Genomic DNA, 23,528 nt, shown 5'->3' on the forward strand with positions numbered 1-23,528 from the left:
AATAAGTAGATCCCCTTATTATATTCAACACGAAAAAGAAATACCAACTTCCACCTTAAAAACAAAACTTGATAAAATATAGATTTGACAACTCCTCCTAACCTATAAACATATATACTTATTATTGATCATTTATTTAACACCTTTAGATTCTTTTAGAAGTATCTTTAGAATTAACTATTTGGTAATTAAAAATTAAAAATTAAAAATTGTAATGAGATTGTAGGAAGGAAAAATAAATTTTAATAAAATTCAAACTTAAATTATGTTGACCTAATAATTTTTCAACATATACATATTTTAAATTGATTGGAAGTTAGTTGCCTTCAAATCGCTCTCAACGTGCCCATTTGAAGTAAGTAAAAGTCTACATTAGATGTCGACTCTTGGAAGTATTACTGTTAGTGTGGAACATCAAGTCGTTTTCTTTTTCTTTCATATATGACGAATGCCATTGCTGTTGTAATGAAAGGCGGGCGTTTCAGGCTTTGCAAGCACGAGAAGCAATATATTTTAAATTATACGCCAGCTTCCGCTTCAACCTCAACCTACTCTGCGGTTGAGAAGTGTCCCACCCAGCCAACAGATTCATGTATATCATAATATTTATCATTTGCTTAAGGAGAGGAAGGGAAATTGGGAAATTTTGTTCGCGCATACCTCGGCTTCCGAGGTGAATGAGAATTGATGCTTGATGATGCAGATGCAAAATGGGTTCTGAGTACAATCACGAATCGTTGGAGCATTTGGAGGTATGGAGCAACGCGTGGGTGAAGAGATCGAGTCCCACGCCCAGAAGCAGGCAAGGCTCTCCAAGAAGCCCATCTCTTTCTCCCTCTTCATCTTATTCTCCCTTCAGAGATGGCAATGGAATTTTGCCCTTTGTAAAAACAGGCAGCAGGTTGTCAAACGCCGCCCCTGCGTCCCCAAGGCATAGTAGTAGGCTGGGATGGAGGAATTTCGTGTTCCAGGCGAAGGGAGATGGGCAGGGGAGAAGGCAGAAGAGAAGGCGTGTGAGAGGGATCTCCATTGCGCTCGGATTGCTGGCTCTCTTCTTTTTGTTGGATTGGTGGGTGTTATCCCGTTTGCAACAGGAGGATGTTAATTTTCACCGGGAGGACCACATTCCAAATAAATCGAGGTGGTTTGAGGTAGGTTTCTTTCTCAAGATGCTTGGGCATTCTTTTTGATTTCACATGGCATTTCCTTCAATTTCGTGAAGAAATTTTATCTGAATGTTTTCATGATGCCCACGAGCTTGTTTATGTCACCCACCGAGCTTTGAGTTTTGAAATTACAATACCACGAGACCGAAAATCAAATCAATTAAAAACTCAATAAAATTAATCAAATCAGTAAGAATGAGTCCTGCATGATGTTGATTCTCTTGTGCGTGCTCCAAACAAATCTGATGTCAAAGTGAGGGATACGGGGGTAGTTTACTATCGCTAAGGTTCTTTCTCTTTTACTTTGAGCGTTTTGTGATTGAATGACGAGTCTCCCCGGTGGAGTCGCTGGATTTGCTAGGGCTCACTCAGCTTGAGACTTGAAGAGCTCCAAGACTCGCATAATCTAAAAGCTAACTTCGAACATGCTTAAGCAGAGAAATGTGTATAGTTAGCAGCTTATCTTTTCATGTTTTAGAAATTGTTGCCACTTCATTTGTTAATAGTTTCCAATACCCACTTTGGTTCTCCCATGCTGATGCACAGGGTGTCTATTGATACCACCTTACTCAAGGCCTTATATATCACATCTAAGGTTGGTCAAAATGCCACAAAGCTGGTGAAAATCCTTAACCACCATTTAAATTTAAACAATGTTGGGATCATGTTATTTTTCTTTTCTGTCTGTATAATCTCTTAAATTTCATTATTTTCTCCAGTAGCAATGGCTCCATATGTCAATATTTTCTTTAATCTAATCTTTCTTCTCCATTCATCCTCGCTATATGGTTGCGATTTGACTTTTGAAGCCTTTTGCTAATTGATTGTGTTGTTCTTGAAAGATGTTTGATTCTCATCTAATCCACAATATCATATAGGGCTTATTGTGCCCTTTTGTATTGTCTGGGCATTTTTATATGGTATTTCATTATTTGATTTTGTACAGGCTCATTAAAGCACGTTTTTCATTTGTTTAGACTTGACCAAGGATAATACTGTTAGGTAACGCATTGTCTAATCATAATGGATCTATATGTGTTACCTCCCAAAATTTCAAACATCAGTTTTTGCCCTTTGGGTTAATGTGTTAAGAATTTGGTCTTTTTAAGTCATGATTTGAGTTGGCCCCTGTTTTCCTCAGTTGATTATTGTACTTTGCCCAATGTTCATCTGCCAATATTTTCAAGCAGAATATGTGGATTGCCACCACAACTGAAATCCAACAACTTGTGGTTCGAACTTGTATCATTTGGGTCGAAAATTCAAAATGGCAGTTTGGGGATGTTTCAGCTTGGTTGAAAACTGTAAAAGGTAGCTTTGAGAATTGTCAGGTAGGAAACTCCTCTTGGTCAATCTAGCAGAAGCTTCTCAGGCCTTTGATGAAGCAGATTGTGAATTGAAGAGCCGTAATCATATTGCAAAATGCTTTTATGGAGAACAAATTTACAAGATTCAAAGTTAGGTGTTTATAAACTTTCTTAATTTTGACTTTGTTGGGTACAGTATATGTCTTGATTTTGCCAATAAGGGTACATTTTGATGAATGCCTTATTGGCGCAAAAGGAATTTCAAAATTGCAATGACAGATGGCTCCATTAAATAAATTTATAAATTATTTAGTAGCGAAATCTCTAATATTGAAAGTTTGAGAAAAAGAATTTATTGTGACTCACCTTTTCACAATGTCCCCTATGGGTGTGCTGGGCTGGACATACAACTAAGTCACTGCAAAAAATACATAAAAACCAAAAAATATTTTCTCCCTTATTTGTTGGCTTCCAAAAAACTAGTAAATTATACTAACTAGAATAATAAAAAGCACAACTGCAAATTATCAAACATTATATAGATGGAATATTTGAAATACAAAATCTAACCTAAATCACTACACAGAGGGATAGAAAACACGATCAAGTTTGGAATTAAACCCCTGGAATTGAAATTTCCTTTTGGGGATCACCTCCTGGACAGCAGAATCAGATGTCTTGTTGGGTCTGTTGTTTGTTGCAACTCTTGTTAGGACACATAGCAATTCTTTCCACATCATGGCCATAATTTTCCAAAGACTTGTTATCTTTTCACCTCTTTCTTGCATCCTTCCACAACCACCTTTGCTTCCCCTGCCTTGATTTGCAGGCCATGAAATTGTTGAAGGATTCTTTCTTTCTAGATAGGACAATAGCTCCTTCTGCTTTTTGTTCAATTTGAACATGTTTTCTTGAATTATCATGTGGTGAATTTTCCTTTTTGAGCCTTTTGTCAATCCTTATACTTTAGAGCTTTGAAGAAAAATGATTCTTACCCTCAAGCATCTGAAGAGGTTTGTTTTTCTTTTTTTTTCTCATACAATCACCTTGAGAAGCAATGGTAAAATTTGGTTGTGGGCTGAATTGTTAATAAAAATATTAATAAAGACCGACTTCTAATTTACTATGTCTACATATATTCATGTGTATGCTCCGTGTTTTTGTGTATGCTTTGTGTTTGGTTCATACCTGATGTGTTTCCAGCATGTCTACTCTACACGTGCCTTCTTAATGCATGCCTTATGTCTTGAATATGCTTGGCATTATGTTTGATGTGTTTTCAACAAGTTTATTCCAGGTGTGTTTCCAACCATTTCATATTGGGAATTGTTTGAACACTCCATGATCATTGCTTGAGGACAAGCAATCTTGGGCGGGGTGGATTGTAATGCCCCCACTTTAAAATAGGATGTAATAATAAAATTAAATTCAAAAGAATAAAAATAGATATATAAAAAGAATAAAATTAAATATAATTAAAATTTAGTTAAGTTAATGAATGGTCAATGTAGACACCTAAAATTGTCCTAGCTTAATTAAATAAATATTTTATCCTAAGCCTTCTATTAATTAAATAGATTTTTATTTATTTAATTAATTCACTTATCCTAAAACTATCCTTTCCCTATTCAAATAAATATTTTTATTTATTTAAGTTATCTTTTCCCTAAATTAAATATATATTTTACTTATTTAATTGGTCCTACTTCTATTAATTAATAAATCTTTATTTATTTAATTAATTCATTAGCTTTTTTCCCTCCACGACACTTGTCATTCATCTCTTAATTTACCTTTAACCACCTCTCTAATATTTTCCTATTTTCTATACTTACCCTCTAATCCTATCCGACCATTTATCCTTCCACCTCTTAATTCTATCCGTCCATTTTTAGACTACTCTCTATATAAGAGGATCCTTTCATCCTTGTCAATCCTTAATAAGCAATCAATCACTCAAGTATCTACACAACCACAATCCGTTCTTTGTTGAGCTCTTGTGCACACATAAAATCTGAGAGCAACCAACTTATCAAAGCAAGATCAATGGAGATAGAAAACAATGGAGATCAAACCCTAAAGAGTATATGAATGGTATAATCTTTCATATTTGTTGCTTGACATGTTTTCAGGTTTTTCATTGGTGTATGGTGGATTTCATTGTAGAACAAGGGTTTTATGTGGTTGGATCTTTATTTGGTTTTACAATAGTTTGGTCTTCCGATTTCACCATATACTGTCAAAAGGTATGAAATGAAAAGTTGTGACTCCCTCAAACATGAGATATAAAAGGGAGAAGAAAACCTCATTTGTGAGGCAGGAGGAGAAGAAAGAATGGAGCATGTGAATCAATGGAAGAAGGAAGGAATGGGAAGTAAATAAGGAAGTGACTCTTCCAAAGGAGGGCAGAAATTATGAAGGTTATGACTCTTTCAAAGGGTGTAAAATGATGAAGGGTTGTGACTCTTACGAAAGGGTGATAATTATGAAAGGTTGTGACTCTTTTAAAGGGCATAATTACGGAAGGTTGTGACTCTTTCAACTGGTATAAATGATGAAGGGTTGTGACTCTTTTGAAGGGTGGTGGTTGTGGAAGGTTGTAACCATTACAAAGGGCAGACATGATGAAGAGGTGTGACCCTCCTCGCATTGGAAGATATAAGGGGAGAAGGTTTCATTTGATGAGGACATCAAAGCACAGTAGGAGTTCTCATAAAGCAATCAGATCAGACCTGAATCGCAATACTCTAATCTCTTGTGGGCAAAATATAAGGTGATTCAATTAGGGGACATTACAGATGGGTATCATCAAAGGGAAATTCAACATCGATTTCCTAAGAACAAAGAAACATAAACTCCTTTGGAATTTGAAGCAGAAGAAGTAAATATAGAAAGAGAAGAAATTTTCAAAAGATCTTGTAGATAAGTTTAATCTTATGTTAGATATGAGGGGGCAGATGTTACATATGATGCATAACAATCATAAAACATAGAACAATGTAGGGAATTCAGACAATCAAAATAGTGAGGTAAGTTCTTCTAGAGCCAACAACAGTAACAATAGTAAACAAAAAAGTCACACACAAGGAACCATGGTTGGGCGTGTTGATAGACCTTTTTGCCCTACTTATATTCAGAGGGAAGCACAAAGTTCAATACAAGATGATATTATCACCTGTAATTTAGAATATAGAAATTTCCTGCTAGAGATTGATGAAGCAATGACTCTCACAAATTACATAAATATGAAGAGAGGTAGAGGTTGATCAATACCTAAGCGTAGACATCACAAGTATTTCAAAATTTTTAGTAAAAAACTGGTGGAGTAGAAGAAAAGAGAACATTTAGAACCAGAACCCCAAGAAGTCATCCTTGTGGGCCTAGGGTAGAGGATCTCTAAGGCACCTTATCGAGTTACCTTATCCTAGCTTTCCTATGGTTGAGTTTCCCCAAATATATTTAAGATATCGTATGATTAAATATATATTTCTGCTATATTTTGTAATGAATCCTAATTAAGAAGATCTGTTATATGAATTATTTCTAACCTGTTTTGCAGGGTCTCAATCAGGTGAAAGATATCTGTAACCCTGCTCTTGTTCATTTGGAAATTATGATTTAGGGCTAATTTAGGGCATTCACAAATAGGGGATATTACAATTGGTATTGGAGCTTTGATCCTGCCAGCCTACGGGGTAAAGCTAAAACAATAAAATGCATTCTATTTAAAGAGATTTGGAGGTCTAAAAAAGTGATCTATAAACTCAGTCAAAAAATAAAACTAAGTAGGCCAAAATTGCACTTCTATATGGTGTGCCTTCAAATGTATGCTTCATGCATGGTGTGTATTTATATGGCTTCGGTTACAACACTAGAGCAGTCGGTGCCTTGGATCCAATCCCATTCTTAATCAAGAAAAGAATATTTTTCCTATTAAAAAAGTTCGATGACATTCGAAACAAACTTAGAAGAGAAAATCTTTTGAAAATCTTTTTCATAATTTGACTTGCTGTGGAAAATACCTCCTACTTCTCAGAAAATCTTTTCTTCTTAGGCAGGGAATCCTTGGAGCCAAGCCACAAGTGTTGGAGCAAAGAAGTGAGGATATTAGAAAAAGAGTAGGGGAAATCTAAAATAAGGTGGAATATGTGGAACTAAACAAACTAGAGCCACAAGCTAAATAAAAGGTTTCATTAGTTACTACCACTAGTTTTAAGTTTGTTGAAATTTTTAGATCAATGACTAATGATAAGCAAGCTGGGAATGCTGACACTGATTGGGAATCATAAATGATGGGTCAGAAGACAATTGTTTAGAATTAGGTCACTATGAATGGTTTGAATAGGAAACTGATTTCCAATTTGATAATAGGGATAATTTTCAATTTTTCCATTGGGTTGCGAATAATCCATTTTTTGAGATGGTTTGAAATGGAGGTAGAGACATCCCCTGGTTCAAGTTCTGGAACTTGTTATATCAGAGCAGTGCAATGAAAGCTGAATGGTAAAATGGTTCTTTATAAAGAACAATCTTTGAGAAAGATAGAAATTGAAGAGATAGAGCAATTAGCAGAGTTGGGTATGATTTAAGAAGCTTTGGATGGCAATATGGATAGTGAAGCAAAGGTATTTGAAGACAAGATAAGAAACCACATGAACAATACTTAGCAACAAATTTGTAGTTGATGAAATCCATTCCATAATTAGAGAGATTTAAAGTATTTCCAGGATTGATTTGGGATCTCAGTATCTTTAGAAAGACTTAGTCAGACGGAGAAGAAATTTTGGAGCATCTTAGCTTGTGATTGCTTGAGGACAAGCAATCTTGGAAAGAGCGAGTCAGAATCCCCTTTTTCAAAATTAAGCCAAGTTGATAACCATAACACCCATCATACATTTTTTTTGGGTTTTGGGAATTTTAATTTTATGGAAATGGGCTTAAAATTATAATAAAGAGGGCCTCAAGGAAAGTTAAAATATAAAATAAGAAGGTATCTTATAATTAAAGTTTATTTCAATTAATTCCTCTTAAATATCAATCAAGGGTCATGAAGGAAATTCAAAGAGTTGTGTTTTTTGGAGGAAAACTCCATTTTAAAGAGGCCAAGCAAGGAGAAGGAGATGTATTGGTAAGTGATTCTATTTTTTGATTTCTTCTTCTTGTGAGAGCATTGGATTTTTGTTCAATAAACTTGAGGACAAAAACCCTCTAGGTCTGGAATTAGAGGACGAAACCCCCCTAATTTTCATCAGTGGATTAGCACACGAAAACCCTTGATTTAGACTTGGGGTGATCTCACCTAGAGATCATATACGAGCTTCAAGTTGATAGGCTATCAAATTCATGATATTTTTTTAGGTCTGCATATAAGACTATCTCGAGAATTTGTGGCTGCTCACAAAGAGACAATTATCTATAGTTGTTGTGGCATATTTGGTTGATATCAAAATTGGCAACTCAGATCTGGTGTATATTGACAATGATTTCCAATCTGCATAAGGTGATGATATTCCAAATAACTGTAGTGATGCAATTCATTCTTTGCAGGGTTTAAAGTGGTGGCAATTCATTTTCAAGAGTTGCGATTCTTATTCCTTCTTGTGCTGTGTTAGCTTCATAACTATAGATTTATAATATAATTTTGAAAGTGATTTAAATATCAGTGATCCAAATTCTTCTTTGGATCATAGCAAGTCATGTGTTTGCGAAAGTGAAGTGCATACTGAGTTGTGCTAGGGTGAAGCCTTCTAGGGCAGAATCCATCAACTTGATTGAGGATTGAGTGAATATAGCATATGGTGTGAATTTTTGTTGTTTCTAATTCCTCCATGAGTGGTGGTATGTGCAGGACCTAGCAATCACAATCAGAATTGTAAGCTGGACCTAGCAATCACAATCAGAATTGTAAGCTGGAAGTACGGAAATTAAATTGCTTTGAGCTACTAAAATTGTTACTTATTTCATATTATTCATTTTCCATCACCATCGCATGCAAATTTCCCTTATTAGAATTGTCTGGAAATTAATAATATTCAGATCTATATGTCGAGCTAATTCCTTAATATGTATTGAAATCATAGTTCCAAAACTCACCGCGAGTCGTGCGAGTTATCCAAGTCGCCGAGCCTCGCCGACCTCGCCGAGTTTTTATGACTCAGCCCGAGTCATGGAATATGATATATATATAATTGTAAAAGTATATAATTTCAAGATTTTGCTTAGTCATTGCCGAGTTGTTGCTGAGTTGTAGCCGAGTCACAAGTCGAGTTGGCCTTGCCGAGTCCAAGCCGAGTTCGAGTCTGGGAACTTTGATTGAAATAAATAAAATAAACTAGATATTAGAAATATTCCATTCGAATATTACATCCGTCCTCCCTCTAACCCCAATCGGAAAACTTCAAACAATTCAACCCAATCTCGTAATCTAGGCAACGATTAGCTTGGTCCTTGGCAAGGAGCGGTTGAAGCCTTGACAATTTACAATTTTGGCATTAAAAAACTGAAGAGAAGCATGATGTTCACCCATAAACTTGTTAGCAAATCATTTGGTTTATTGGCTTCTCTAAAACAATGTTTAAAGGTTACAGACCTAAACTTCATAGCAATGCTATAGGCTTCTTTAAGGAGATTGTCAGATTGCTAGTTTGGCATGCCACCTTTAAAGCTTTTAGTTTGGATGGCTAGTAGTGAGTCTCCCTCAATTTTAGTTGCTTGAATTTTAAGGAGAAGAGTCAACTTGAGCCCCTACATGAAGGCTACCATATTGGCTTCATTGTTTTACCAAAGGGAATAAGATTTTTTGAAATGCATGGAAAGGCCCCTTTCAAATTTCTATGATGCACCTAATTTCTAAGATTGAGCAATATATTCTCGGTTTGAATGTTCCCTTGGAGTTTATTGTTTCTTTGGCTAAACAGTATAACAAATTTGATGAAATCAAGGTATTTTTGATGGTATCCTCCAAGTCAATGACTCTCAAGAATGTGCTCAATCGTTGGAAAAGATTCAAACTGAAGTGGTAATCATGGTTGTGATTGCAACTCCATGTAAAAGAGTTTGGTTGGAGGCTTGAAGGTTTAGCCATGTAAAACGTTCGAAGCCATCTTCTTGACAAGAAGAAATTTTTACTTTGTGATCGAGATCATTGTTGAAATGAATGAAAGTGACTTAAGTGATCCTATGTTGAGTTTGGAGGGAGCCCAACTCAACTTAAGATCATTTTGTATTGACTTAAAATGTCTCTCAAGTATGTTAAGGTTTGTTACTTAATAAAAAGGTGGTTAGTTAGTTATTAGTTAAAATGTTGTTTACAAAGTTTAGTTGTGCGCATAGCTATGTAGAGGTTCATAAAAGAAGCTCATTGCTCCCATTGTAGGGTTGTTGGAATCACCTAATGTCATGCGACTGATAAAAGGTTTAGGGTTTTGAAATTTCACTTTTAAGTCTTTTCAACTGTCCCTATGTGATGGGCTGGTGATGTCAGGGAAAGCAGGCCATCCTGAGAAACCCTGCTCCAGAAGAGCAACATCCCAGGGATGTACACCATCTTTTGCAGAATGGGGAAGGGGAGGAGATGTTCTATCCCTTTACCCTGTCCCTGAATGGAGGTACATGGAGAAAATCCTGGAGATGTGTCTCTGGGGTATACTGGTTTGTTGTTGACAATCTAAGTTCCTTTCCGAATGTTCTTATATTTTTGAGTTCTTGATAAATTGTCTTGTTCAGTAAGAGTCTTCTTTCTATATCTTTTTTCATCTGTCTAGTTTCTTGGCTACTGTCTTTATTTATTTTCTTGCTGACAAAGGGCATAAATCGCTACTAGTACTTTGAAAGAGTATTTTCCTGTTGGTTATCTCCTGTAATCCTTGCTTCAGTTGTGCATACTATGCTACTGTACTGTCGTGATAATTTTTTATGTTTAATTATTTGGGACCATTGAGATGTTTTGTGTCTACTAGGATCGTATATGTCCAAAATACTTGTGTTGGTTGTTTTCCTTGGATGTATCCTTCAGCAAGTTTGTATATTAATTTTTGCAACATCAAAATTGAAAATTATATTTACAATCAGCAAGAGAACCCCAGCTTCTATATGAGCTTTTTGAGGCCAATTTGATTTGTGTTCCCAAGAGAACTGGAAAATCTTCTTTTTTTTGAAGAATTTTTTTCACAGTCTACAATATAATAAATAAAGACAAATTGATGCTTAAACAAGGATGTTTTGATTTACTTGATATATAAGCATGTGAGATTGAATGCAACAAATATTTTGAATATTGAAAACATTTGCAAACCTTAAGAAGTATTCAATGAACGTTTTGATGCAGTGATGTTAATCTAAGTTGTTTGGCTGCAATACATTGGCTAATATCTGTTAATTGTATGGTTATAAGAATGTTTTCAATCTCTGGGCAGTACTATGTAGGTGATGATTTGTAGAATTATATCAAATATCTTGATACTTTTTAAGAAATTCGTGTATAAAACAACTGTAACAAGGGATTCACGTGGGCAAAACTGTATATTCTAGATGCAGTGCTGGTAACTGACGTTTTAGGTTACTTTGGATTTGTTCTTTGCTGCAGGGAGAATGGAGCAAGTTTGCAAAAGGGAAAAGGCCTCCAAGGGTTATGTATGATAGACTTTTAGCTTTAGCAGCCCATGCTCTTGCAGAGGTCAGCTTAATTTGTACTACATTTCATATTCATTTAAATCAAACAAGGGAAATCCAAATAACATGGAACTTGCAAGTGTCAATTCTAGGGTGAGCACAATCCTGAACCTCAAGAGTTGTGGGAAGAACCTTTCTTGCAGGCTTCTGCATGGAAGCCTTGTGCAAATGAGAGCAACTTAAACCTTACAGGTAATATTATATCCTTGTTATTTACAGTCTAATTTGTTGAATTCAAATAAGAGGATATAGGTTGCATATAGACACTAGTAGCACATTCAGGCATTCTATTCTTTAATTTTTTTCTCTTATTTAGTTTATTAAAGTTGGATTGTTTGGAAGTAGTTTTGACATTCTTCTTATTTATGTATATGTTTCTCTGAGTAGAACATGCATCTCCAGGAAAAAGCACTGGTTATATTTTAGTCAGTGCAAATGGAGGCCTGAATCAGCAACGTGTAGCGGTGAGCTGTTTCCTAATCAAACCTTCTTGATAGCATTCATAGTGTGTGATTTGGTGATGTGTTTATCTCTGCACATGCAGTTGCATATGCACTGCAAGGCTGCACCATAGATTAAACAAATAATGCAGATGGTACCTATTTCTTTTATATGGTGAAACCCTAGCATGGAAATTCAGAAGTGCAGCCATTGTCCATCACATATTTAGGTGCTGGTACCAAAAGGAATGGCAAAGTTTCAGGGAAATTTCATAGATTATTTGTGAAATGGAAGTACTCAACGCAAATTCTAGACATAAGAACTCTTTTATGTTGGAATCTTAAAATGTAATTACTCAAGGAATATCAAAAACATGATAGATACCATACAATGACGCCAAGCTAACATACATTAACTGTTTAGATTTTGATGCATGATGGATCTATCTCCACAAGAACTACTATGCAATACAAATTCATAATTGACTGATAAATAGACCTTTGGAAGTATACATGAAGTACCAGAGTACTAAAATTTACATTGAGTTATAATGCACAGATTCTTCAATATTTGGAAACATGTCTAACTTGCTGTGAATACTCATTTGGTCACTATCTTATTGGCAACCATATGCACCTTAGAAAAAGATGGGAGTATTTGGCATTTAACTTGATTGTATCAATATTTGAAATGTGTGTGTTTTCAATGTACCTCAGGGATGTGTGCCTGGAATTTTTGACCTATTTCATGGAGTGGGGATGTCCTGGGTGTGGTGGGATAAGGACAAAACATCCCCCCCACTAACCCTTGTGTTCAAGCCTTCACAGGGAGCTGTTTTTGGGACGCCCTTGCAGAATTAGGGAAGTCTTGGATGTTGTGGTACAGGCACAAAACATCCTCTGCTGTACTGTCCTTGGGATGCCTCTGTAGAAGCAGGGGCACCTCTTGCAGATTAAATAAAAAAAATCATTTAACATAAAATTTTTTGAGAATACAAAAAAGGTTTCCAGCTTGGTTTATAGTGATAAAATTATGAAAAAGGACATTCAGCTTGAATGCCTGTCCCCTTGAAGGGCTTAATTTGGGCCTATTAGCACGGTTTCTGCCCCATAACCCTTTTCTGTATTGTGACAGAAAACACACTAAGGTTGTTGCACTTGGATCCTACAACAGGTACTGCCCATGGTTCCCATTGGAGGCTGTTGCTCCAGACGTCCTCTTTTGTTTTAAAAAGCAAAAACTACAATTGGATTTGGCTGCGCCAGATAGATAAGCAGCTCTTTTTCTTTTTGTTTTGTTTTTGTTTTGGAATGATATAAGCAGCATTTTGTTCCCTGTTTTATAAATATTACAATGATTTTCCTCATTAAATCCCTAGTAATTGAGTTTGATTTATAATTTTGGTTTGCCTAGTCAATCCCATTTTCAAATAATGCTACTATGGTTAGAATCAAATTATTCAGAATGTAAATTTTAACGATCTCAGTGAAGATGGTTGGGTTTCTGACACATGCACATTGGCACTGCAACTTGTTGTGGACATCTATGTCAAGTTCTACACTGTAGTGAATCTCTTATTGAGGATCACATTGAAGCTCCTAATTGATATTTTAAAATGATCAATTCAAAATTTTATTGGCATTGGTGTATCTGCTCTTATTCATTTGATGAATAATGTTTGAGCCTAGTAATTTTTTCAGATGATGAATGACAATAGGTTTTATAATCTTTGAAAACAAATGGTAGAAATGGTGCTAGAATTTTCTATTAATATTATATTTTCCTAAGTTAATTATTAATGCTCAATAATGTAATATATTGTAATTTTAGAAACTTTCTATTTTGTAAATCTTTGTAATTTATTTATTGAGCGTTCTTGCTCATTGTTAAAACTTAATACAACTAAATTTATTACCAATTACGTTTCCATAATATGGTATCAGAGCAAGATTTTTTTGGGCGGTTTTTTTGTTTCCAGTTTGGAGAAATTTGTTTGATTTCTTTGCAATTTGCGTCAAAGGTTGAAATACTTCGGTGTTCATTCATGCAACTTTCTGCTATCATTTTTTTTTCTGTGATTCTCTAGTGATTTGTGGCAGATTTGTTCCCGCGTCCTCTTCCCTGTGCTTTTTTAAATAAAAAATTGTAAGGCGTGGTTTTATTCAAAGGGGTTTTCATGATTTTCGTGAAGTTTTTTGCACCTGAGATTGTGTTTTTCCAGCGCGTTTTTTCGTCCTACCTGTGCCGGGTTTCTTCTGCAACAACGCCATTTCTCAGCAAGCCCTTGGTTTTTTGCTCGACGGTTGCGATTTTTCTGTGTTCTTTCATGTGATGGATTTCTCTGTTTTTTCTTTGCGCGATTTCTTCTTATCTTTGCGCGAGATTTTTTTTCTGCAGATTTTCACAGTGACCTGGGGTTTTAGTTTTTTCGGCTAGGGTTTATACTCTTCATTTCAAGTCAAATTTTTTTTCCAATTGCAGTTTTTTTCCAATTTGAACTGGGTTGCTGTCCGATTTTTTTGGGTGCATCATTTTCCATGCATCAACTTTTGAGCCATCGGATCTGCATTTTGATTTCAGATTCCTTGTGACTTTTTTGAAAGCTAATTTGGGTTGTCGTCAGATTTTTCTGAGTCAGTCGAATTTTTTTCTCAAAATCCGTGCCATCTGTACTTAGTCTTTTTCGAAGTTTGTACCTGATTCTGCCTCTTTCAGATTCACGCCTTTTCATATTAACTCGTTTTTTGTGCATTGGAAAATGTGCAAGATGATGTCATTGACCTACTTGATGTTGGAAGGCAGTCAACGATTTAATGGCAAAAATTATAACACCTGGAAACAACGCATGCTGATAATCTTCAAATATCGCTGCCTTGATGATCTTGTTTTGGACAAAGAATCTCGTCCTATTGCAGTTGGATCCGATCAGGGCAAATTTGATGATCTCAATCGAGAAGCTGTCATGCTTCTTAAGCTCTCTGTCATAGATGACCAGTTACTTCAGATTCCTTTTGGCAAATTAGCCTTAGAAATTTGGAAGCATCTGAAGGAGTTGCATGAGACATTCGACAAAAGCCGAGTGTTCTTTTTGAAGAACCAGTTTTTCATCCATCATGATGGATGAACGTATGTCCTTATAGGATCATCTCACGAAGATTAAGGACATTCGAGATCAGCTCGAAGCTATTGGTCGGAAAATGGAGGAAGAGGATATGGTAGTCATAACCTTGAAGAGTCTACCAAAATCCTACAAGCACTTCATAGAGACTCTCAACATTACGTCTATAAATGTTGATTTGAAATTTCAAGAGTTGTGCACCAAACTTTTGTGGCAGGATCGTTGGAAACAACAGTTTTGTAGCGGTGCCACTTCATCCTCCTCAGGTCAAGCATTTGCAGCCAAATCCTTTCACAAGGATAAAGGCAAATCTTAGTCCTCCTAGTCATCTCAATAGAAGGGCTCCAGTCAGTCTCAGGATGGTTCAAAGAAGAAGAAGGTTCAGTGCAATTATTGTCACAAATATGGCCATATGATTAAGGATTGTCGAAATCTCATAGCTTCCGAACAGGGGAAGCAGGGGGGGTCTCAGCCTAAAGCCAATGTCGTTGAGCACACAGAGCAGAAAGAGTCTGCCTTTTACACCTTCATGTCTAAAAGACCTTCAGACCATGTGAAATCGTCTGCTTGGTATATTGATTTTGGTGCTTCTCGGCATTTCACTTACAAGCGTGATTGGTTTACAAAATTCACTCCATATACTGATTCAATCATATTTGGAGGTGAAGAGTATATCGTTGTCGGCAAGGGCAACGTTTAGATACAGTCTGGTGGGAGGAATCTCATATTCCTCAATGTATACTACATTCCTGGCATGGAATTGAACCTTCTCTCTGCAAGTCAGATTATGCAGCTTTCTCCTTAGCTTGATGTCATCTTCAGTGCACATAAGTGTTCGATTGTTGATCGTGCGACACACACTACTATTGTTGTTGGTATTGAGGATCATGGTCTTTACAGACTTGTAGATACGGGTGATTCTCTTGAGCATGCCTTCTTAGCGAAATCCTCCTCTATCACTCGTCTATGGCATCAACGATATGGTCACCTGAACATTCATTATCTTGCTTAGCTTGTTTGGGAAGATTTAGTACATGGCCTACCTGACATTCAAACTTAGAATTAGCGAGTTTGTGAATCTTGTCAGGCTCGGAAGCAGCACAGAACATCGTTCAAAGATGGTGACTCACGACGAGCATCTAAGGTACTACAGTTGGTCCACTCTGATGTATGTGGTCTAATGAATACTCCTTTTGTTACTAGGTGTGGGTATTTCTTACTTTTTGTTGATGATTACAGTCGTAAGATGTGGGTGTATTTTCTTAGACAGAAATCAGATGTCTTTCCTGTATTTTAGAAATTTAAGGCCTTGGTAGAAAAAGAGTTTGGTTGTTCTATTATTGCTCTTAGGTTTGATAATGGGGGGGAGTTTTGTTGTACTGCTTTCTCCACTTTTTGTGATACACATGGCATAAAAAGCCCGTTAACCACACCATACACCCCTCAGCAAAACAACGTTGTAGAACGTTGCAACCGCACCATTACAGAAATGGCTAGGTCTATGTTAGAACACAAAAATGTTCCTATGAAGTATTGGGCATAAGCTATTAGAATATTTAATTATATTTTAGTCACCTATATTTAGTTCCTTGTTTAATGGTCGTTTAGCTTTTTAGTTAATTAGCTTTTAAGCTTTATTTAGCATTTAGCTTTTTCTTTTTAGTTAATTAACTTTTAAGCTTTATTTAGTGTTTAGCTTTTTAGTAGTTCACTTTAAACGACTTGTTCTTAATTTAGAACGTCGTCTTGTAATCTCTATATATACATTATCCGATTATTGAATCATTCATTCAATTTATTTTTCATGGTATCAGAGTGGGTCGATGGGATTCTTTAAAGTTTGGTGAATTTTTTAATAAAAATTCATGGCCTTCTTTCTGGAATATTTTCTAGATTTTTTTAATTGTTTTTTTATTTTATATAAAAAAATGATTTTGCCTTTTTGAAGGCTTTTTGAGGGTTTCGAGGGTTTCTTGTTTGTGGGCGATTTTCTTTGTGCTGGGCAGCAGTACATGTTTTTTTAGGCTTCTAGAGATTTTCGGGCCTACAACCTAGAGTTTTTTTTTGCAGATTGAAAATTTTCCTAGGGTTTTTGCAATTTTCAACTAGGGTTTTGACCCTTCAGTTCAAGTTGAAATTTTGTTCTGGTTGCAGATTCTTGGTGGGTTTTTCGACACCTCAATTGGGTCGTCATCAGATTTTTTTGGGTGCATCGTTTTCTGTGCCTCAAATTTTGAGCCGTCGGATTTGCACTTTGATTTTAGATTATTGGTGGGTTTTTTGAGAGCTTTTCTGGGTTGATCTCAGATTTTTTTGGGTGCCTCATTTTCTGTGCCTCAAATTTTGTGCCAGTGAATTTGCCTTGGAATTTAAAAATAGTTAGCGATTTCTGCTAATTCTATGGATGTCGGGAATTTTGGTGTCTTCTGGGCGCTGTTTATGTTGTACATCCGACCTAGGATTTTTGCCCCTATTTTTTTTGCGTTTTTTTAGAAAAAAAATCGTCAATATTTTTCTTTTTTTTTTTACAAAAAAATCAAAGGTATTTTTTTATTTTCTGCAAATTATCATTTTTTTTGATTATTTTTAGGAAAAATTTCACGTTTTAAGTTTGCAGAAATTTTTTAATTTCTGGGTTTCTTCCAAACCTCAAAATTCGCGCCTTGGAATTCGTGCCAGAATTCTCCTCCAGGGTTTCAGATTTTTTGTGCAGTTGCTTCTATTCTGATTTTTGAATCAGATTCTTCTGTCTCATGCTTTCACTAGGTTGACCTCGATCAACCTCGATTTCCGTGGTGGCATCTTTGACCAACATCATGTTGGAACACAGGCAAAAGTTCAACAGCTGCCTTAACACCTGGAAACAGTGCATGTTCACGATATCTGAATATCGTTGCCTTGATCAGATTGATTTAGGCCAGACCTCATCTTACAGGTCCCAGGGTTTTCACGATTTTTTCCTCAAAAATTGTTCGTAGGGTTTATAATTTTCCCTTAAAAATTATCTCATCTCTAATCCGCGATATTCGCGTAAGATTTTAGTTATCTGGGTTTTTACAGTTTTTTTCCACTAAAACGATGATTTGTAACCTCAAATTTCTTGGTTTTTCGATTTTCTCCTCAAAATCGTAAATTCTCTTTTCGAGGGTTCCTATTTCAAGGTTTGACAGTTTTTTCCTCAAAATCGTGCTTTGTTGCAGTTAGTTTGGGTCGCACTTGCTAGGGCGAACATCTGCAACCATGGTATCTTGTAGTCAATTTTGGAGTTGATACTCTTCTGCAAAAGGGTTTGCCGATTTTCCTCAAAATCATGGTTTCAGGTTTCAATTTGGTTACCCAACGTCAGGTTGGATGGATTCTGGTATTCTTGGCCATTAACACTTTTTAGATCCAAGGAGGGTCTCCACTGCAGTAGAGTATTCTTTTCATTTGTGATCAAAAGACCTGCAGTGTCTTCTGTAGGGTAGTTAGTAGATAGAATGACCATTAAGGGAGGGTATTAGAATATTTAATTATATTTTAGTCACCTATATTTAGTTCCTTGTTTAATGGTCATTTAGCTTTTTAGTTAATTAGCTTTTAAGCTTTATTTAGCATTTAGCTTTTTCTTTTTAGTTAATTAACTTTTAAGCTTTATTTAGTGTTTAGCTTTTTAGTAGTTCACTTTAAACGACTTGTTCTTAATTTAGAGCGTTGTCTTGTAATCTCTATATATACATTATCCGATTATTGAATCATTCATTCAATTTATTTTTCATAAGCAATGTTTACTACAGTCTATCTCCTTAATAGGTCTCCCACTCATGCTGTTAAGGGGAAGACTCCTGAGGAAGCATGGATTGGTCGCAAACCCAGGATCAACCATCTGAAAGTTTTTGGCTCTTTAGCATATGTATGGATTCCAGATGCCAAGCGCTCTAAGTTGGATTCCAAGAGTCAGAAGCTTATGTTTATAGGGTACAATAACAACCACAAGGCTTGCCGGTTGATTGATGTAGACACCGATCGTCTCATCTTTAGTTGTGATGTTGTCTTTGATGAAGATCAAGGACCATTTCAGCTTTCCTCATTTGAGCAGAATTCTGAGGATTAGTGTTTGAAGGCTTCTAATTTGGGTGTCCGCCTTCCATTTGGTTTACCTTATGGGAGGGATGATGCAAAATTTGACTTTGTTGATGCACTACTTGAATTTCCTTCGGATGATGCTAATCTTCCACCTGTCCCAGTTCTACCTCCTGTCCCACCTCCACTTTTAGTTTTTCCACCTGCATCTGATGTTGGCACTTCTACTCTCCCGCCTAAGTGGTGGGCTAAGACCATCAGTGATCTTTGTCTTGATGAGCTCATTGAGGGTAGATCTTCTAGAAATAAGGGCAAGCAACAAAATACAGTTAACTTTGCTCTCATGGCCAACATTCATAGTATTTATCAGCCTCAGACCTATACAGAGACCAAAGGGATTCCAGAGTGGGAACAAGCAATGGATGCAGAATACCAGAGCCTTCTGAAGAACAACACCTGGGTTCTCTCTGATCTTCCTCCAGGGAAGAAACCCATTAGCTGCAAATGGGTCTATAAGGTCAAGTATCATGTAGATGGTACCTTAGACAAATACAAGGCTAGATTAGTTGCTTGAGGTTTCACACAACGAGAGGGCATTGATTATGAGGAGACATTTGCTCTTACTGCCAAGATGAGTACCATTCGTCTTCTTCTCGCTATTGCAGCTCAGTTTGGATGGAAAGTCCATTAGATGGATGTTAAGAGTGCCTTCCTCAATGGTGAGTTGCAGGAAGAGGCCTACATGAGGCAGCCTCCTGGTTTGAAGGTTGCTGGCAAAGAACATCAAGTATGTAGATTCAAGAAAGCACTATGGACTCAAACAGGCTCTTCGAGCGTGGTATATTAAGATTGATCAGTACTTGGTTGCTCATGGTTTTTAGCGTTGTCCTTTTGACAGTAATCTGCATATCAAACACTCTGGCGATGACATTCTCTTTCTTGTTGTCTATGTGGATGACTTGATCATTATTGGCAATTCAACACATTTGATTGCAGAAATCAAACAAGACCTGTGCAAGGATTTTGATATGACAGATTTGGGTCTTCTCCATTATTGTTTAGGTGTTGAGGTTTGGTAGACTGATTGTAGCATTTTTATTTGTCAGTCTAAGTATGCCAAGAACTTGCTTGACTGGTTTTGCATGCAGGATTGCAAACCTGCTTCCACACCTATGGAGACAGGACTTAAGTTGTCAGCCAAGTTTGATTCTCCTATTGTAGATGAAACACAATTCAAGCAACTAGTGGGTAGTCTCATCTATCTTACTGCTACTACACCTAATCTCAGTTTTGTAGTGAGCTATATTTCACGCTTCATGACAGCTCCCGAGGCTAATCATTGGGTAGCTTTGAAGCGTGTGCTGCGTTATGTGAAGGACACCTCTGATTTTGGACTTCTTTACATTAGGAGTCATGATCCTAGACTCAATGGGTTCACAGATTCAGATTGGGCTGGTTTGGTTGATGATAGGAAATCGACATCTGGATATGTGTTTAGTTTGGGATTTGGTGCAGTCACATGACTAGTAAAAAGTAGCAGGCAGTGGCTTTCTCCTCAACTGAAGCAGAATATCGAGGAGCAGTTAAGGCAGCATGTGAGGCAGTTTGGCTTCGTCGGATGCTTGTGGATATGCGGATATCTCAAGCAGGTCCAACTCCCTTGTTCTGTGATAATCAGGGAGTGCTCACACTTGCCAAGAATCCCGTCTTCCATGAAAGAACCAAGCATGTGGAAACTCACTGTCATTTCATCAGAAAGCTTGTTGAAGACGGTTTAGTTCAGTTGCTGTATGTTTCAACAGCGGAGCAAACAACAGATATTCTCACCAAGTTGCTCAGTCCAGATAAGTTTGTCAAATTCAGGGGGCAGCTTGGTGTCGTTAATAGATTGATCACTAAGGGAGGGTATTAATATTATATTTTCCTAAGTTAATTATTAATGCTCAATCATGTAATATATTGTAATTTTAGTTTCTTGTTAGAAACTTTCTATTTTGTAAATCTTTGTAATTTATTTATTGAGCATTCTTGCTCATTGTTAATACAACTAAATTTTTTACCAATTACGTTTTCGTAATATTTTCTCAGATTGTTTACAGTATGGTGGTTCATATCGAGACATCAATGATCAAACAGTACAAAAGATGATACTTCAAAGTCTAAGAGTGGAGTTCTGATCAATGGTATGATTTGCACAAATAGATAATGAAGATAGGGGTGAAGAAACATTAGGATTTGCTGGCTCTGGTGCAAAATGTTGTACGATGGCACAACTTTGTATAAATGTTGTCTTCTTCCACCCGTATCTTTTACATAAATGATAATTACCAGCTTCTTTTACTGTTTTTTGTAAATAACCACTAGTGTTTTTCCATTGCTTGATGATAAGCTGCAAATTTAAAGAGCTTGAGTAAAGTATAAATTTGCATTCGTTCATTTTTCCTTTATAAATGTGCATATAGCTTGTCTCCTTATGATTTATCACTCAGACATATGGTAACTTGATATGCATGTTTTTAAAGGATATCTTTCTCTTACAATCTTTCTTTAATTGTATATCTGATTTAGAAGTTAAAAGATTCAATATTAGTAATTCTTATCAAGTTGCATCAAGCCAAGTGATTCTTATGCAACATCCAGTATGTCCAGCCAATTGGTGAACACTAATGCCTTGGAAGAGGCATTCATTATTTTCCTGAAAGTCATTGAGCCCCTATTTTTTGGGGTAGGAATTGCAAATCAATTTACTTGATTGTGCCTCCTTAGTTCTTGTGGTCGCCACAACAAGTTCTCAGGGGTCTAGGTGACATCCCCAACATCTCGAGGACATGGAGATGTGGAGGGCATGCTGGTTTTTTCATTATTGGAGAGCCTGCACCATTTGATGCTTAAAATTAAAAAAGACAATTTTTAAGGAAAATTCTGCTATAAAGCCATAAAAAACTAAACAGTGGAGGATTGCTAGTATAAATTTAACACAATGTATTTACTTCTTAAAATTTCAGTAGCTTTTAGTTTGTTTAATTTATTTTAATAGCTGTCACCCCACAGTCCCCAAATTTTTAAAGTTTTTTGTTTTCCCCCAAATTGTGTCTTCATGTCTCTCCATCTTGGAAACTTGGAGAAACACTGCCCATAATTCCTGAAATGTGTAGGTATTGGATTAGGGCATATGACTTGAATATTGAGAGGTTTGTCTTTGGATGCCCTTCTCCCTAGCTTTTCCTTTTGCATGAGATTGCACCATTCCATGGCTTAGGGGTCCCTTAAGCTTCTCTTCTGGTCATGCTTTGTTTGTTGCTCCATAATTTTTCTGATGATTTTTTTATTTTCCTTTCCCTTGATTTTGTTCATTTTAGTGAAGTCGAATCTTATATTGAGTAAAATTAAATTAATCTAACTCAGTGACCTGTTACATCTAGGCCCTTCTGCCTTCCTTTTCCTTTCCGAGCCTTTCTGGCCACCAAACTACATCATTTTAGTAATCAAAACCAGCAAAATTCTTACCTGAATAGCCTGTGTTTGCCTCTTAGAGTACTATCTTTCCAAATCCAAGCTAGAATTTTAGATCTGCTGTTTTTCAAAACTATCACAAATCTGCAGGGACTATCTACAAGGATTTATAGAGTACCATGCCACATGAACAATCTCTAGACCCAACACACGTACAAAGAAAAGAAAACGGCAGTAAGTCCTAATTGAAGTCAGCTCACTATCAGTTAGGCCACATTCTGTCTTCTATTGGTTCATATCTTATCTAAATCCTTAAGTTCTGATGTTATCTATATTTGAGTCTGAATCAATCATTACAAGATACTTTCTTTACTATCATTTTGGAAGATAGTCAAACCTCCTCTAAGTAGCTTCTACATTTTTCACATTCTTAGTCCTTTTGGCAACTTCTAAGTTTGTTATATTGTTAGGAGATTTTAATAGGGCTCAAATTCTTGTAGAGGACCTCTGCTAGCAGCTGTTGTGCGTATCGCACACCCATCCCCGTCTTCTTAGCCAAAACCAGGCCTAAATCGCGAAGTTTCAAATCGCACCATCTCATCCCACAAGCCAAAAACCCCCAAAAGCGTAAATTCGCGCAAAATAACCAAACAGGCCGAAAATCGCAAAATGAAGGGAGAACGCTTAAACAAACTTTTCAAAACTCCCTTTGGCCCGAAAATCGCGAAAATTAGTAAAGCGTTTTAACTTTAAAAACTTTGCAAAATGGCCGAAAATGGAAAATGAGAGTTAAGGCGTTAAAGTTTGCAAAAAACCCTCTTAGGCCGAATTTCAAAAATAAGGTAAAATCGTTAACTTTAAAAACTTTTCAAAGTGGCCTCTCAGCCCAAAAATGAAGTAAGGCGTCATTTTTATAAACTTTTCAAAAGGGGCTTTTAGCTTGAAAGCGGAGAAATGAAGTAAAAAGTTTAACTTAAAAATGCCTCTTCTTGCCCGAAATCATGTGAGGAAGCAACATTTTTCAACTTCTAAATTTGCAAAGACCCTCCCAAAATGCGAAAATTCGTGGGAGTGTAAAGTAAGATGTTTTAACCAACTTTATTTGCAAAAGCCTTTCATAACCCGAAAATGTCATAAATCGTGAAAAAATATGCTTTTTGCCTGAAAAGGCCCTCCTAGCCCAAAATCGCGAAAATGTGAAAAGAGGTAAATCGCCTAGGTTTGCAAAGTGGCCTTCAAGCCCGAAAATGTCTAAACTCGTGCAAACTCTCAAAGTCGGCCCTCTTAGCTGAGTTGCAAGGAGAATAGAAA

General features: G+C 36.4%; 1 protein-coding gene across 2 annotated transcripts in view; it reads left to right on the forward strand.

Annotated features, from left to right (window-relative positions):
• Positions 1-383: 383 nt before the first annotated feature.
• Positions 384-23,528, forward strand: part of LOC131051267 (O-fucosyltransferase 2) — an 83,229-nt gene continuing 60,084 nt past the window's right edge. Inside the window, exons 1-4 of one of the 2 annotated variants that reach the window (XM_057985703.2) lie at positions 384-1,151; positions 11,058-11,147; positions 11,236-11,335; positions 11,531-11,607. In XM_057985703.2, coding sequence (XP_057841686.2) covers positions 711-1,151; positions 11,058-11,147; positions 11,236-11,335; positions 11,531-11,607 — 708 coding nt within the window. In that variant the 5' untranslated portion in view covers positions 384-710. The remainder of the gene's footprint in view (positions 1,152-11,057; positions 11,148-11,235; positions 11,336-11,530; positions 11,608-23,528) is intronic. The other variant, XM_059211048.1, reaches the window with a different exon arrangement.

This window comes from Cryptomeria japonica, chromosome 9 (assembly GCF_030272615.1).
Source record: "Cryptomeria japonica chromosome 9, Sugi_1.0, whole genome shotgun sequence".
Lineage (NCBI taxonomy): Eukaryota > Viridiplantae > Streptophyta > Pinopsida > Cupressales > Cupressaceae > Cryptomeria > Cryptomeria japonica.